This window comes from Taudactylus pleione, unplaced genomic scaffold, assembly GCF_031769625.1.
Source record: "Taudactylus pleione unplaced genomic scaffold, aTauple2 ptg000395l, whole genome shotgun sequence".
Classification (NCBI taxonomy): domain Eukaryota; kingdom Metazoa; phylum Chordata; class Amphibia; order Anura; family Myobatrachidae; genus Taudactylus; species Taudactylus pleione.
The window spans coordinates 2880471-2894571 of NW_028284796.1; the positions used below are offsets into that span (position 1 = coordinate 2880471).

Genomic DNA, 14101 nt, shown 5'->3' on the forward strand with positions numbered 1-14101 from the left:
GCTTTTGTTGTCTGACTATCCAGAAAATTGTACGCAGTATTGAAATAATGCATTGATGTCATTCTTTGTGTTTCTGTTTATATAGAAAACCTTGCAACTTCTGCTTCCATATCTTGCGGCCAAAGCCAGTCCAGCAGCTTCTGCTCTGATCAGAACCATTGCCAAACAACTCAATGCAAACCGCAGGGAGATACTGATCAATAACTTCAAGTACATCTTCTCTCACCTTGTCTGTTCCTGCACCAAGGATGAGCTGGAAAAGTCACTTCATTACCTGAAGGTGAGGACACTGCAGTCACAGCCAAGAAATGATCAGAAACTCAGCCATGTTTCTCTTCTGCCGTAAGTGATTTTCCTTTAGCAATGTGAGTGGGGCAGGCACCTCTCTGGGGTAAGCTCCATCAAGCTAGAGGCCTGGCACTCTTAGGGGTATAGTTACTAAGAATCCTGTCTAACCAAGATTGCATTTCCTTGCAAGTTTTCCCTGTTTTTTAAACTCTTGAGAATTACAGTATTATGGCTAACACAAATGCAAAATTACAGAAATAGACGGCAAAACACGCAAATAGAAGTCAATAGACCATTGAACCAACACGCAAATACTTTACATAGACAGGAATACAACTGACAAATTTACTAAGAATCATGTTTAAAAACACAATAGAGCATGGAGCAGAATAGAAGAAATTAACAGAAGTGCCTGTGAGCTGCGTGTTGTGCCGAAACACTGCACAGATCAGTGTGATCACCCTCAGTGTGATCACCCTCTGTGGTTTACTGCCCCTTATTAGGTATTCCGTCCATGTATCAGCTGGGTGCACCTTCAGCACCTGAGTCTATATTTTATTTTTAAGGAATGTGTTGGGAATCCCAACTCTGTACACCCAGCACTTGTGAGCGATCCAGTTTGCCCTCCCCTCCGCAGTGTCTCTTGTATATTGCACACACCTAGGGACATATTCAATTGGGGGAAAGGTTTAGCGAGTTAAAAAACTTGCGCCAAAGTTTGGATTACCGCAGGTATGTGAGCCCCCTATACCCGCGGTATCCAATTAAAAAGTAGTTGCACAGTTTTCAGAGCTGGAAACCCTGCGACGCGTAACAAATATAAGTAAAAAAGATACTCACCTGTCCAGTGGCCTCCCCTCCATCTTGTCACTGTGGACCAGGGGGTTGTTGGGAGGCTCTGGGGGCTGGTGGGAGGCGCAAGGGCTGCTGGGAGATGTAGTTCTCCCAGCGCCGGCTATACACTCACACGGGATTCACTCACATCGGGGGTCACACACACACACACACACACACACACACAATCTAATAGGCTTCAAAACAATTATGGTTTATATACAGAAGTGTATTTCATTAAGGATGGAGACATCGCTTCAGAAGGTGAGTAATTAAGCTAATTGCAAACCTCCAATTTCTTAATTAGTACTCAGGGGGGTGCCGCAGGGGTCCCGGAACAAGTCCCACTGATTTTTCCTAAAATTAACGATTTTAGGAAAAATCAGACTTGCCCTAGAGGTGCGAGAGAAAAGATGATGATTTCTATAGAAATCACCATGTCACATTTTCAGTCACCTAATTGAATAGCAAAGCTCCACGCCGCAGGTTTTTTAAAAAGCCCACCCGCAATTGGATTCCTCCCTAGATTGCAGAGAGCAAGTGCTTTGTGTCTGCTCGCTCTGGTGCAGTCCACAGACCTAACTGGTTCTCATGTGAGTGAAGCCGTCCTCTCCCTAGAGCTCACTCTTCCCATTGGCCAATAAGGGTATTTATCACCTGTATTGTATACCTAAGACTGGCTTAGTTTTAATAAGATCTGCTCTTCTGAAGGCTGGTTAATGTGTATATGAGGAGGGCCTAATTCTGTTATAGAAAAAGCTGCAATAATAACATCAGCTGCTGATATCTACAGAATTGTTGTACACTACGCAATGTGAAATGAATTAGTTCGTGAGTTAGTCTGTCACATTACACATGAGACCTGCTCTTTTATTACACTGTCTCTGTAGTAAATCACAATTCTTATAGGCATGATAAGGGCTTTGTGTTCCCTGTGTAATGTCATCATAGAGACGTTATGGGCCTGATTCAGAGTCGCTTGTACGGCGGTCACAATTGTAGCCGCTTTCCAAGTCCAGAATTAAATGCAGACTGTAGTGGAACAGATCCCTGCTTATGCTCATATCTGAATAGCCTGCAATGCTGTCGGCACACCATTAAAATAGTCACGGCAAACTTATTCTGGATGTGTACACCCCATTCCCACCCAGTTTCACCCACTTAGCCACAATGTGAGACACGACTGAGATCCATACGACTCTGAAATGCCGGTAATTGCACTTAGTTGCGCATCCAGGCCCTTCACTTATGTGCAGTTTGTAAAATCGCAAGATCCGTCTGTAGACAGAATTGAGTGCATCTCTGAATCAGGTCCTATTTCAGGTCCTCTCCCCTCCTTCCCTCCCTCCCAGAAAACACACTATACAGTAAAACTTTTATAACATGGCATACAGATATGACTGAGAAAATACATGTCTCACAGCCAGAAATAAAGAGAAATCTATAAGGAGCCAGCTGATAACATGTCCTGCAATATACTCTTATAAGTTATAACACAGGATAAAAACTGAGAGAGATGTGTGGTCACTCTGGTATTATAAGGTGTCTAACAGTATTTTATTCTGCCAAGAAAAAGAGACCTAAAATGGTCCTGCTTATAACAACTCTGTATGTTACACTGAAAATCCCTCCAGAGTAATCTGTAACTGCCCTGATTATATAACGTCTCATATCACACTGAGGAGCAAAATTAACACTGCCTTTCTAATACATTGTATATCTGAGTTAAAGTTTTGCATTGTGATACTATAATGCAACTGTCTAAATCAACATAGGCGCAAAACCGGGTGGTGTGAGATAAGTGAAATAATTAAGTACTCTGAGATAAATGAACTGAGGCACGGGTTCCAACAGTACTTCTAAGCAGCACAACTGGACTTTTCAAGTGATACCTTACAGTTTTTGAGGTTGTAAGTCTACATTACATTTGTGCTTTTTTTTTTTTTTACTTTTAATATAAAAACTACTGTAAACTTTACAACTCTAATATCCTATTATGTTGTTTTTGTTATTTGACATTTAAATATAAATATTACAGGGTTTTTCAAGCTTTTATCTTTTCCTGGCTTTAGCAGGTATAAAAAGTTCATATATGTAACATGCTACACTCTGATATATGCATTGTGCTTCTCCGTCTTCTATCAGTTTAATGTAATTTAGCAGTCATACACAGTATGTACGAAAAATGTATCTTATGCATAACATTGTACGCAGTTAGATAGTGTAATATTGTATCACATTGTATTGTAGAAAATATGTGGATGCATCATGCGCATAGCATAAGGGTTTTCCGCTTCATTCAGTTGAATGCCATTTAATTATCAGATAAAATATGTATGGAAGATGTATAATACATATACCACTTACACTTCGATAGGTAACATACTACAATATTATATGAAAATATAATGTAAATGCTGGCATATGGATGCATCAGGAGTATAACACAACACTGCACTATGCTTGGGTAGATAACTTAAAGCTTGTATGTGTCTAAGTTATAGGTCTGTTAAGGCCCCCATATACGGTGCAATGGCACCATTCAAGACGACAGGGTATCCGTCGTCCAACATAACGGGCGGTCCACACACACTGTGCGATCGGGTGGCCGACCGCCCAATATCCCGGCTCCCCCCTGTCACACCTGCATAGCAATCCATGGGATCGCACATCGCATCCCCTGATCCTATCTATGGTCTCGCAGAGAGATAAGGGGGTGCGATGTATGACCCCGCGGGAGTGCGCTCGGCCCGATATCTGGGCCATACACGGTGCGATATAGCAGGCAAATTGCACCAATCAGTCGGATCGCCTGCTTTATCACCCCGTGTATGGGGCCTTTAGTCTCTTGCAGGGCTTTTTTTATTTCAATTACATTTTTCATGGGTGAAAGTATGTTATGGACTACTACAGGAAGAACACTCCCTTTGGATTAAGCTATCTAATACATTAGTAAATATTTTTGAGGGCTGTCAAATTACATGTTCTAGTAGGCCCAATATTTTAAGGGCTGCTAGGACTCGCTGGGTTTTGCTGTTCCACAACAATATTTTAAACTATAGCACCCACTACCTAAGTGGTGCCAAGTTCAGCTTCATATTATTCTGCACAAGCTGCAAAAACCTGGTTCCCAGAAGGAGTTCTGCCCAATGCTGACTGGTCTGGGCCCAATTTATTTGACTGGCCTGGGCCCAATTTATTTTGTCAGGGGCACCCCACACACCCCTTACCTAATGGTATAAACAGCCTAGCTTGTAGCTGATTTTGTTTGGCAACATGCTTGATGTTTCTCTAAATAGCTTTAGACAGAACTGGTGCTGGGTCTTCATATAGGCTGGGGAATGAAGAAACTGGTGTCTTTATTTTTTTTAAAGGAATTACATGTAGTACCAATGAAAAATCCAGCACTAGGGCGTCTGGTGATACAATATAGTTTATTATGCAGAGCCCACAGTAGTGGTGACCCTTATGCAGTGCCCCCAGTAGTAATATAATAGTGTCCCCTTTAGTAGTGATCCTAGTAGTAGTGCCCACAGTGGTAATGCCCCCTGTAGTAGTGCTCCTTACGCACAAAATAAATATACTTACCTTAAACCCCGCTCCTGCGTTCGCTGCCGTCTGACTGGCGGCTCCTCGGAAGTATGGGGGAGATGTCATAACGTATCTCCCATAGTGCCCATGAGGGGAAGCTGGAGCTCAGGAGTGAACTTTTCGTGCAATTTTTTCCCTTGCGAAGAGGACACACAAGCAGCTTCTGCTGATTAAAATGATATGTGGTATGCCTGTGTTCTGTGAGTAACTGTGGTTATATCTGCATGCAAAATGCTACCTTACAATGTCAGCGGCTGTGACATAGCATTTTGCATACAGATCTAACCAAAGTCGCACACAGAATAAAGGCATGCTGCATATCTGTTTAATCAGCAGAAGCTGCTTGTGCATCCTATTTGCATCACTTTGTAAATGAGACACATTTTAAGGAAAAAAAGCACAAAAAGACTGCGCTACCCAGTCGCGCCACTAAAAGGGCTGTTTAATGCACAAGGAGGCTAGATGTATGTGGACATATCTGTATTACTCAGTCATTAAAAATGCAGATGTATTTTCTACTTCAGGGTCCATAGGGTATCCACAGGATACCTTGGGTATAGGTGATGACGTCCGGCATCGGGCACCATAGAGTTAAGCTTTCAGCCTCCCAGGATGCACTAGGGTCCCCCTCCTATACCCCGCCCCCGAGCCAAGGCATCCCAGTTTCGTGTGGTGCCCGGCCGGAGTCGGATGCACCTGCTAGAGGGGGGCTTAGAAGAGCCCCTGAAGTTTTCTTCATTGCAGCTGTGGCTGCACATCTGGATGTACAGCATGGACAGTCAGTACTGACGTCCATGCTGTCTTCCCTACACCCCCGCCGGTACCAGAACGCCGGTACCGATCCGCGGATGCTGGTAAGCATCTGGGGTCACCGCTAGCGGTGACCCCAGATGTTTGGGACCATGGCCGGATCTAAGGGGGACAAAGGTAAGCAGCAGAGGTCCCGCGGTGGGACCCTACTGAACATGGTCCAAAAGTCCCCAGGCAGGGGGCTCCCTGGGGTCTGGCTGCAGTGTGGAGCCAGGTATTAACCTGCGCTTCCACTACCCCCCTGGGACAGCGGACCGCGGCAGAGCGGTAGCACTGTGGCGTCCCAGGGGTTAAATGCATGCCAGGGGAGCGCGCCTTCCCTGTCTCACAGCCGGCGCCTCCCCCGCTGCACACAGCCCTCTCTGCACACGCCGACTGGCCCTGTGGCAGCGCTCCTCCTCCAGGCAAGCCTCCTCTATGCTCCTCGGTGGCCATCTTCTGAACGCATGGTGAACGCTGCTGGAAGCCTATGATCGGAGGCATCGTGGTCTGGGTCCCCCCGCATACCTCTCCTCCGCTGTGGTCAGGTCTGTGTATGCAGCGCTGTGTCCTACCAGACTCTGTGTCTGTGTAGTTGAGTGTCAGCGCTGATAGTGCAGGAATTGATTTTTCTTTGCATTGCATGTGACTGCTAGTGCTGCTGCCTGTACTTTTGATTTCTTACTGTCAGCCTTATCACTGTCCCTGTTCTTTCTGCTAAAGCCCTTGCGGTGCGGTGCTGCAGGGTGGTCTCTCGCTATACTAACAAGTATTGTGAGAGGGGTCACATACTTTCCACCATCATATCTGAGAGTGACTTTCCTCTCCAGCTTCAGTGTACTACGTGTAAAGTACCTATAGCGGAGGGGGAGGGTAGCGCGGAGGGGCTATGCCGGCAGTGTTTTTTATTGACGCAGCCAATTACGGTCACAGCACCGGTACAGGAGCCGCCCTGGGCTTGTTTCGCTAAAGCGCTTACAACCTTGGTGGGCCAGTTAGCTCCGCAGCCCGCGTTCTCACAGATGGGATTGTCCCAGCAATCCATGGTGTCGTCACCCATGCAGAGTTTCCCGAGGCAATTGATGGTACCCACAGTCTCCCTATTTCCCCTCCCCCGGTCTCTCAGGAGCCTGCGTGGGTTAATTCCCTGACTAGTTCTGTACAGCACTTGTCGGATGTGTTACAAGGGGAGTCTGTGTTGCGGCCGCATAAGCGGCCGGTGGCGTCTCTGTCTGCTCCTTATGAGGATGACAACGTGACGTCTGATGATGGGGAGGTTCTAGATCTTTCCGACCAGGAACCTCTCCGTACTAAGGAGGCGGACGCTAGGTCCAAGGTGTATATTCCTGGACTTATTCGGGCAGTCCGCACAGCTTTGGTGATTGAGGATGAAGATCCTTCGGTGTCCAAATCTAAATATGCCTTATTTAAGGATATTAAGGGTGACGCCACAGTGTTTCCTCTTTCAGGTCAGTTGGTGGACCATTTAGAGGAGGCGTGGAAACAGCCTGGCAAACGATACCAGCTGCAGAGGCGTTTGGCGGTGGCTTATCCGTTTGCTGATAATTATTTTTCTAAGTGGGAATCCCCTCCACAGGTGGATTCTCATGTGACACGCCTAGTCCGTAGTGCCACATTACCCATGCCATCCATGTCTTCCCTTAAGGATGCTACGGACCACAAGTTGGAGATCTGCCTAAAGTCTGTTTATTCCCTTGCGGGGGCGGGGGGGGGGGGGGGGGGGGGCAGCAGCTAGGCCGGCTATGGCCATTTGCTCGGTTGTCAGAGCTATGGAGCGCTGGGCTGACACTTTGGAGGCGTCCTTCGATTCCGACTGTTCGGCTGAACAGACTGAGTTGATCGGCAATCTCCGGGATTCGGCCACTTATATCAACGAAGCGGCCTTGGATATCAGTACCCTGGCGTCTCGCATTTCTTCGGCAGCTGTTGCTGCTCATCGCACCTTATGGTTGCGATCTTGGAAGGCGGATGCTGATTCCAAAAAGGGCTTGGAAGCGTTGCCTTTTAACGGAGAAGTTCTATTTGGTCTGGACCTGGACAAAATTGTAGCCACACTGGCGGCAGCCAAATCGGCATGTCTCCCGTCTGCTGCAGTTCCTTCCGGTTCAGATACGTCGTCCTTTCGGCCTTATTGGGCCCAGGGTAGGCCTAAAGAACAATCCTTTCCCCAACAGGCTGGCCCCAAAAAATCGGCCAAGCAGGCCTGGAGTACCAGGCGTCCGGCCCCTAAGCCAGATGACAAGCCTGACATTCCGGGCCTCCTTTTGGGGGATCTCAAAGTGGGAGGCCGTCTGCTGCAGTTCGCCCGGTGTTGGTCGGTCACCACGACAGACACTTGGGTTCTTGAGGTGGTCTCCCACGGGTATGCCCTCTCCTTCCGGCACAGACCCCCGTCTCGATTCTTCACCACGGGTCTGCCATCAGACCGGAAGAAAGCCACGGAACTGCGGAAGGTCTTGCACACTATGCTCCAGGCTGGAGTTATAGTGCCTGTTCCATTCTCCCAGAAGGGCCAGGGTTTCTATTCCAATCTCTTTTTGGTGCAGAAACCCAATGGGTCGTTTCGTCCGATACTCAACCTCAAAGCTCTCAACAAGTCTTTGCGGGTACCGAAGTTTTGGATGGAGACCCTACGGTCCATCATTCTGGCGCTGGAACCTGGGGACTACATGGTGTCATTGGACATACAGGACGTTTACCTGCATGTCCCTATTCTTTTGCGCCATCAGCAGTTCCTCAGGTTTGCAATCCGCAGCGAACACTTTCAGTTCCGGGCATTACCTTTTGGCCTGGCGACAGCACCACGTGTTTTCACCAAGGTGATGGCGGCCATGGCGGCTTCCCTGCGGCTGCAGGGAGTCCGCATGTTGCCGTACTTGGACGACCTTTTCTTAGTGGCAGGATCTCCTTCTATGCCACTTAGACCTGACCATTGCGGTACTGCAACGGCACGGCTGGTTAATAAACTGGCAGAAGTCCACCCTGATCCCGTCTCAGCGGATTCTGCACCTTGGAGCCTTATTGGACTCCGGACAGCAAAGGATCTTTGTGACGGGTGAAAAGATCTCTGCCTTGCAGTTGAGGGTGCGCAGTTGTCTACAGAGCCGCCGGGTGTCTCTGCACTCGGTGATGAGGTTACTGGGCTCCATGGTGTCGGTATTCGACATGGTGGAATATGCCCAGTTTCACTCCAGACCTCTGCAGCACCTGATCCTGCCCAAATGGAATGGACTGCCTCAGAGTCTAAAGTCCCAGACGATGGTGCTCACTCCGGAGGTTCGCCTATCCCTAGCCTGGTGGTTGCAGACGACCCATCTCAACAAGGGTCGTCCGTTCTGGGTGGCGAATTGGGTCCTGTTAACAATGGACACCAGTCTTCGGGGCTGGGGAGCAGTCTCGGGTCCACACTTGTTCCAGGGCAGGTGGACTCAGGCAGAAACAGAGCTTCGGATAAACATTCTGGAGCTCCGCGCGGTGTTCAATGCTCTCCAGCAGGCACATCGGGTTCTCCAAGGTCACCCAGTGCAGGTCCAGTCGGACAACGCTACCACCGTGGCCTACATAAATCGGCAAGGAGGAACCCGAAGTCGGGCGGCTCTCGTGGAGGTGTCTCGAATCCTGGTATGGGCGGAGCGCAATCTCCCGGCCATATCAGCAGTCTTCATCCCGGGAGTGCTAAACTGGGAGGCGGACTTTCTCAGTCGCCAGGACGTTCATCCGGGGGAATGGTCCCTGCACCCGGACGTTTTTCAACTGCTGGTGGACAGGTGGGGTCTTCCAGAGATCGACCTTATGGCGTCCCGGCACAACAACATGTTGCCGGTGTACGGGTCTCGCACAAGAGACGAAGAGGCGTCTCTGGTGGATGCTCTGTCCGTCCGGTGGACGTTCCGTTTCGCTTATCTGTTCCCTCCGTTTTCCCTTCTTCCACGGGTAATCCGGAAATTCAAACAGGAGGGAGGGACGCTCCTGTTGATAGCTCCCGCATGGCCCAGACGGCACTGGTTCTCAGACCTTCGGGGTCTGTCCGTGGACAGTCCTCTGCGGTTGCCGCTACGACCGGACCTTCTGTCACAGGGTCCTTGTCTTCACCCGCACCTGACTCTGCTGTCTTTGACGGCGTGGCTGTTGAGACGGCCATGTTAAGGTCCAGGGGGTTTTCCAGCTCTGTAGTTTCGTCTGTCTAGAGTGCTAGCCTTCCTGCAAGCGGGACTAGACCATGGGCTTCGCCTGGCTTCTTTGAAGGTGCAGGTTTCTCCCCTGTCTGTCTGGTTTCATCGTAGGATTGCTACAATCCCTGATGTGCGCACCTTTATGCAAGGTGTTCTGCGAATTCAGCCGCCATTTGTCCCACCTGTGGCGCCTTGGGACTTGGCTGTGGTCCTGACGGCTCTCCAGGGACCGCCGTTTGAACCACTGGGCTCAGTGGATCTCAAATGGCTAACAGCTAAGACTGTTTTCCTTCTGGCCATAGCTTCGGCCAGACGTGTTTCTGATTTGGGGGCTCTCTCTTGTAGACCCCCTTTCTTGATTTTTCATGGGAACAGGGCAGTGCTGCGCACTTGTCCTGAATTTCTTCCCAAAGTTGTTTCCCAGTTTCATGTTAACGAGGAAATAGTTGTACCGGCTTTTAACTCACCCGGCCTTTCAGTGGGTGAAGCCACTTTGGATGTTGTGCGGGCCTTAAGGACTTATGTTGACCGCACTTCTTCGTTTAGGAAGTCGGACACCTTGTTTGTCCTCTATGGCTTCCGTAAAAAGGGTTGGCCTGCTTCAAAGCAAACTTTGGCAGCCTGAATCCGTATGGCGATTTCAGAAGCTTATCTTCATGATGGCCTGCCGGTTCCTCCTTCTGTGAAGGCTCATTCAACTAGGTCTGTGGGTCCTTCGTGGGCAGCTCGACGTGGTGCCTCTGCAGTCCAGATCTGCAACGCGGCCACGTGGTCCTCTGTCCATACCTTTGTGAGGTATTACGTGTTTGACACCTTTGCCTCTCAGGATGCTTCCTTCAGGCGGCGGATTCTCCTTTCAGCACAGGAGCGTCCCCACCCTTGAAGGATACTGCTTTGGGACATCCCCAAGGTATCCTGTGGATACCCTATGGACCCTGAAGTAGAAAATATGAGATATGGTAAGAACTTACCCTTGTTATCTCTATTTCTACAAAGTCCATAGGGTTCCACAGGACTCCCGCCCTGTCACACCTGTGCTGCAGATGGGCTTTACTCTGGTCACTGGTTTTCCCATCTACCTCTGGTGAGAATGTGATTCTTGTGTGTGTCCAGATCTTTTTTCTCTCTCTTCCATCTCCTCCTCCGGCCTATGGCTTGGTACGTAACTGAGATGCCTTGGCTCGGGGGCGGGGTATAGGAGGGGGACCCTAGTGCATCCTGGGAGACTGAAAACTTAACTCTATGGTGCCCGATGCCTGACATCATCACCTATACCCAAGGTATCCTGTGGAACCCTATGGACTTCGTAGAAATAGAGATAACAAGGGTAAGTTCTTACCATATCTCATATTTTTTTTTTTTTTTTTTATAACGACATACAGTACGAAATCTGCATCCATCCGCTCCATGAAAAGCTTGGCCATAGCAAGGTTTCAGCTGGCTGCCCCATCAGCTGACTTACAAGCAGAAGAGGCTCGGGTGACATGGTACAGCAACATGCTGGCCGTGTTTGATGGCGGTCGCTCAGATTCTGTCTGGGAGATCATCAGTGGCGATGAATCCTGGATCTATAGTATCGACCTGAGACCAAATAAACCAGTTGGAGGTGTGCCACCACAGGAGTTCCGACGTGCGCGCATCGTGGTCAAGCAGATGGAGGCTTTTTTTGTGGCCAAGTTTCTTCATGTAGCTACCATACCACTTGTGCAGCAGCGTTTCGTCACTGTGGACTGGTACTCCAGCCAATGCCTATCACAAGTGCTGGAAGCCATTTCCAGGCATCGTCCAAGAACTCGTGCTCGTGGTGCCCTTCTCCATCAGGACAATGCACCTGCCCACAAGTCCAGGACAGTGATGGATTTTCTGGCCATGAACACATCTAGAAGCTAGGTCATCCGCTGTACAGTTCAAACCTGGCCCACTGTGACTTGTTTGTGTTCCCGCAAATCAAGCGCAAGATGCGTGAGATTCGCTTTGAGTCACGGGAAGCTGCAGTGGAGACCTTCATCCAGCATGTAGAATACACACCTGCTTCGGATTGGTCCAGCTACTTCACCAAGTGGTTTGAGCGCGTGCAACAATGCATAGACTCCCCTGGCAAAAATATAATGTTCACTTTGTTTGTAAATATAATAGTTTTTGTGCATCTGGAAACATATTGCACATCCGTCGTATACTGTAAGTAGTTTTTTTTCTCCGTTTTTTTGCACTATCGGCACCAATATGTTGTCCTGTAACACTTGTTCTAATGGCACAAGGTCTTCAATGTCCAAGAGCAGTTAAGAAAATAACTGGTTTTCAACCACCTAACAGCTTGCATTTGTTCAGATGGTTTTAGAGGTCAAACATGGCTCCTAAAATGGATCTCAATGGCTTTTCAGTTGCCACAATCTAGCTTATGCTGTCCTGGAAGGCCATTTTCCTCTGAGCAGCTGCTTTCATAAGGAGAAGTTCAGAGTTGTTTGCTCGGTCTCCTTTTTCTCATTATGTTACAGGAGTCAGTAGTATTCTGCACGCTGTAATCATTACTTCTCTTGCTGATGTTTGTCAGAGAAGGAGTTCCAGCTATACACTTGGATATCATGTAGACCTTGCTAAGATTAATCCTTTTCTCCTAATTTAGCAATTCTTTTTTTTGTTATCAGAAATGGTGCCTGCGCCTTGTCAGTCATTGTTGACTGGTATGGAAGCTTATGAACTAATGGACTACCCTCTTCTATAAGCTCACTGCCTCCAGGTGTCATGGTAACCATCCTTCCATAATTCCTGGATCAATATTGTTGCTTCAACTGACACCGCCCCTAAGAGAGAGATTCCTTAGGCAGTGGTTTAGTAAGGGCTGTTCCTTCTCTCAGTATTTTTGGAAAACCCCTCCTCTAGTGGAAGTTTTTGTACCCAAGATGTCTGAAGGTGAAATGGATGTATTTACTATTCCTTTTTTTTTAGCCAGTGGAGGACATAGACCTACCCACCCCTTTTAGCCATGTTCTGATATGATTTACTTGCTCATTTTATGTTTTTATTACCACTCTTGTTTCTACATGTAAATACATTGGGATGGAGTAAGTTTGCTTATAAAGAACTTTGCTCTTAAAGTGAATTGCCTCCAGACTCGTGTCTGTGATGTAGTGGTTGGAAAGTACAGTACATACATGGATTGTATATAGATTCTGGATTGGACACTAAAGTCCTTTTCAGTTACAGGGAGGTAAATATGGACAGCACAAATCCTTGCTGGGATTGTGTAGTCTAACAATTTTTGAATCCTACACTCTGACTGTCCGCCAACTTAAAATAGGGGAGCAGTGATCTCTTTTCTGAAGCAAGCAGGCTTAATCTACAATGAAAAAATCTCCGTTATATGAATCTCACAGGTTTATACAGTTATAACAGTTTTTTCACAGATCTGAATGGATGCTGAATATAATTTCAGATCAAACTTATTTGTTATAGCTTCACATTTAATGGGCCATGGTCATTCCTTTGAGAAATACGTATATATGCTTGAGTGTTTTCCTGCGTTTTCCATTTCCTGTCTTTACCACGTTGTGATGCCTTTGTGCTTTGCTCCAATAAACAGAATGAGACAGAGATTGAGCTGGGCAGTTTACTCAGACAGGATTACCAAGGACTGCACAATGAGCTACTGTTGCGTCTTGGTGAGCACTACCAGCAAGTCTTCAATGGACTCTCAATTTTGGCCTCCTTCGCTTCCAGTGATGATCCTTACCAAGGACCCAAGAATATCACTAAACAAGAGATAATGGTCAGATAACATTAGATAATAAAGCTACAATATTTTATACATTCATGTTTACACTTGTGACATTTTAGGATATTTTTGCTACAGGCAGATTACCTACAACCGAAACTTCTTGGAATTCTGGCTTTCTTTAATATGCATTTACTGAGTTCCAGTATTGGCATTGAAGACAAAAAGATGGTAAGCACTTTGCTTGCAATGAGGACTGATTTTTTTTTTTTTTTTTTTTTTTTAGATAAGCCCTTTGTAATAACTACAGTAATAACTCTTATTTGAAGGTATTGTACATATTTATAGTTCCTATAATAAATATACAACTCAAATTCTAGGTTCTGCATTCTGATGTCAGTATGCAATTCTTGAAATATGTTTTCTTATTTAGACTTCTGGATCAACATAATGTATTTCACACATCCAAGTTATACTGAGTATCTAGTGACTTTCTGTGCAGACGTATTGTATTGTATTCCCCCTTGTCAGGCCTTAAACAGTTTGGTATCTCTGATGAAGCTCATGGGTCCCAAACATATCAGTTCTGTAAGAGTGAAGATGATGACCACTCTAAGGACTGGTCTTCGGTACAAGGAGGACTTTCCAGAGCTGTGTTGCAGGTATTATATAGACATTTGTACTTTTTGTAGTA

The 14101-nt window shown here is 47.2% G+C and overlaps 1 protein-coding gene across 2 annotated transcripts in view; it reads left to right on the forward strand.

The window, feature by feature from the left end:
* The window catches only part of ATR (ATR checkpoint kinase), a 169392-nt gene that overhangs the window by 51430 nt on the left and 103861 nt on the right, over positions 1–14101 (forward strand). Inside the window, exons 15-18 of one of the 2 annotated variants that reach the window (XM_088446273.1) lie at positions 86–280; positions 13276–13461; positions 13546–13638; positions 13939–14069. In XM_088446273.1, coding sequence (XP_088302399.1) covers positions 86–280; positions 13276–13461; positions 13546–13638; positions 13939–14069 — 605 coding nt within the window. The remainder of the gene's footprint in view (positions 1–85; positions 281–13275; positions 13462–13545; positions 13639–13938; positions 14070–14101) is intronic. The other variant, XM_088446274.1, reaches the window with a different exon arrangement.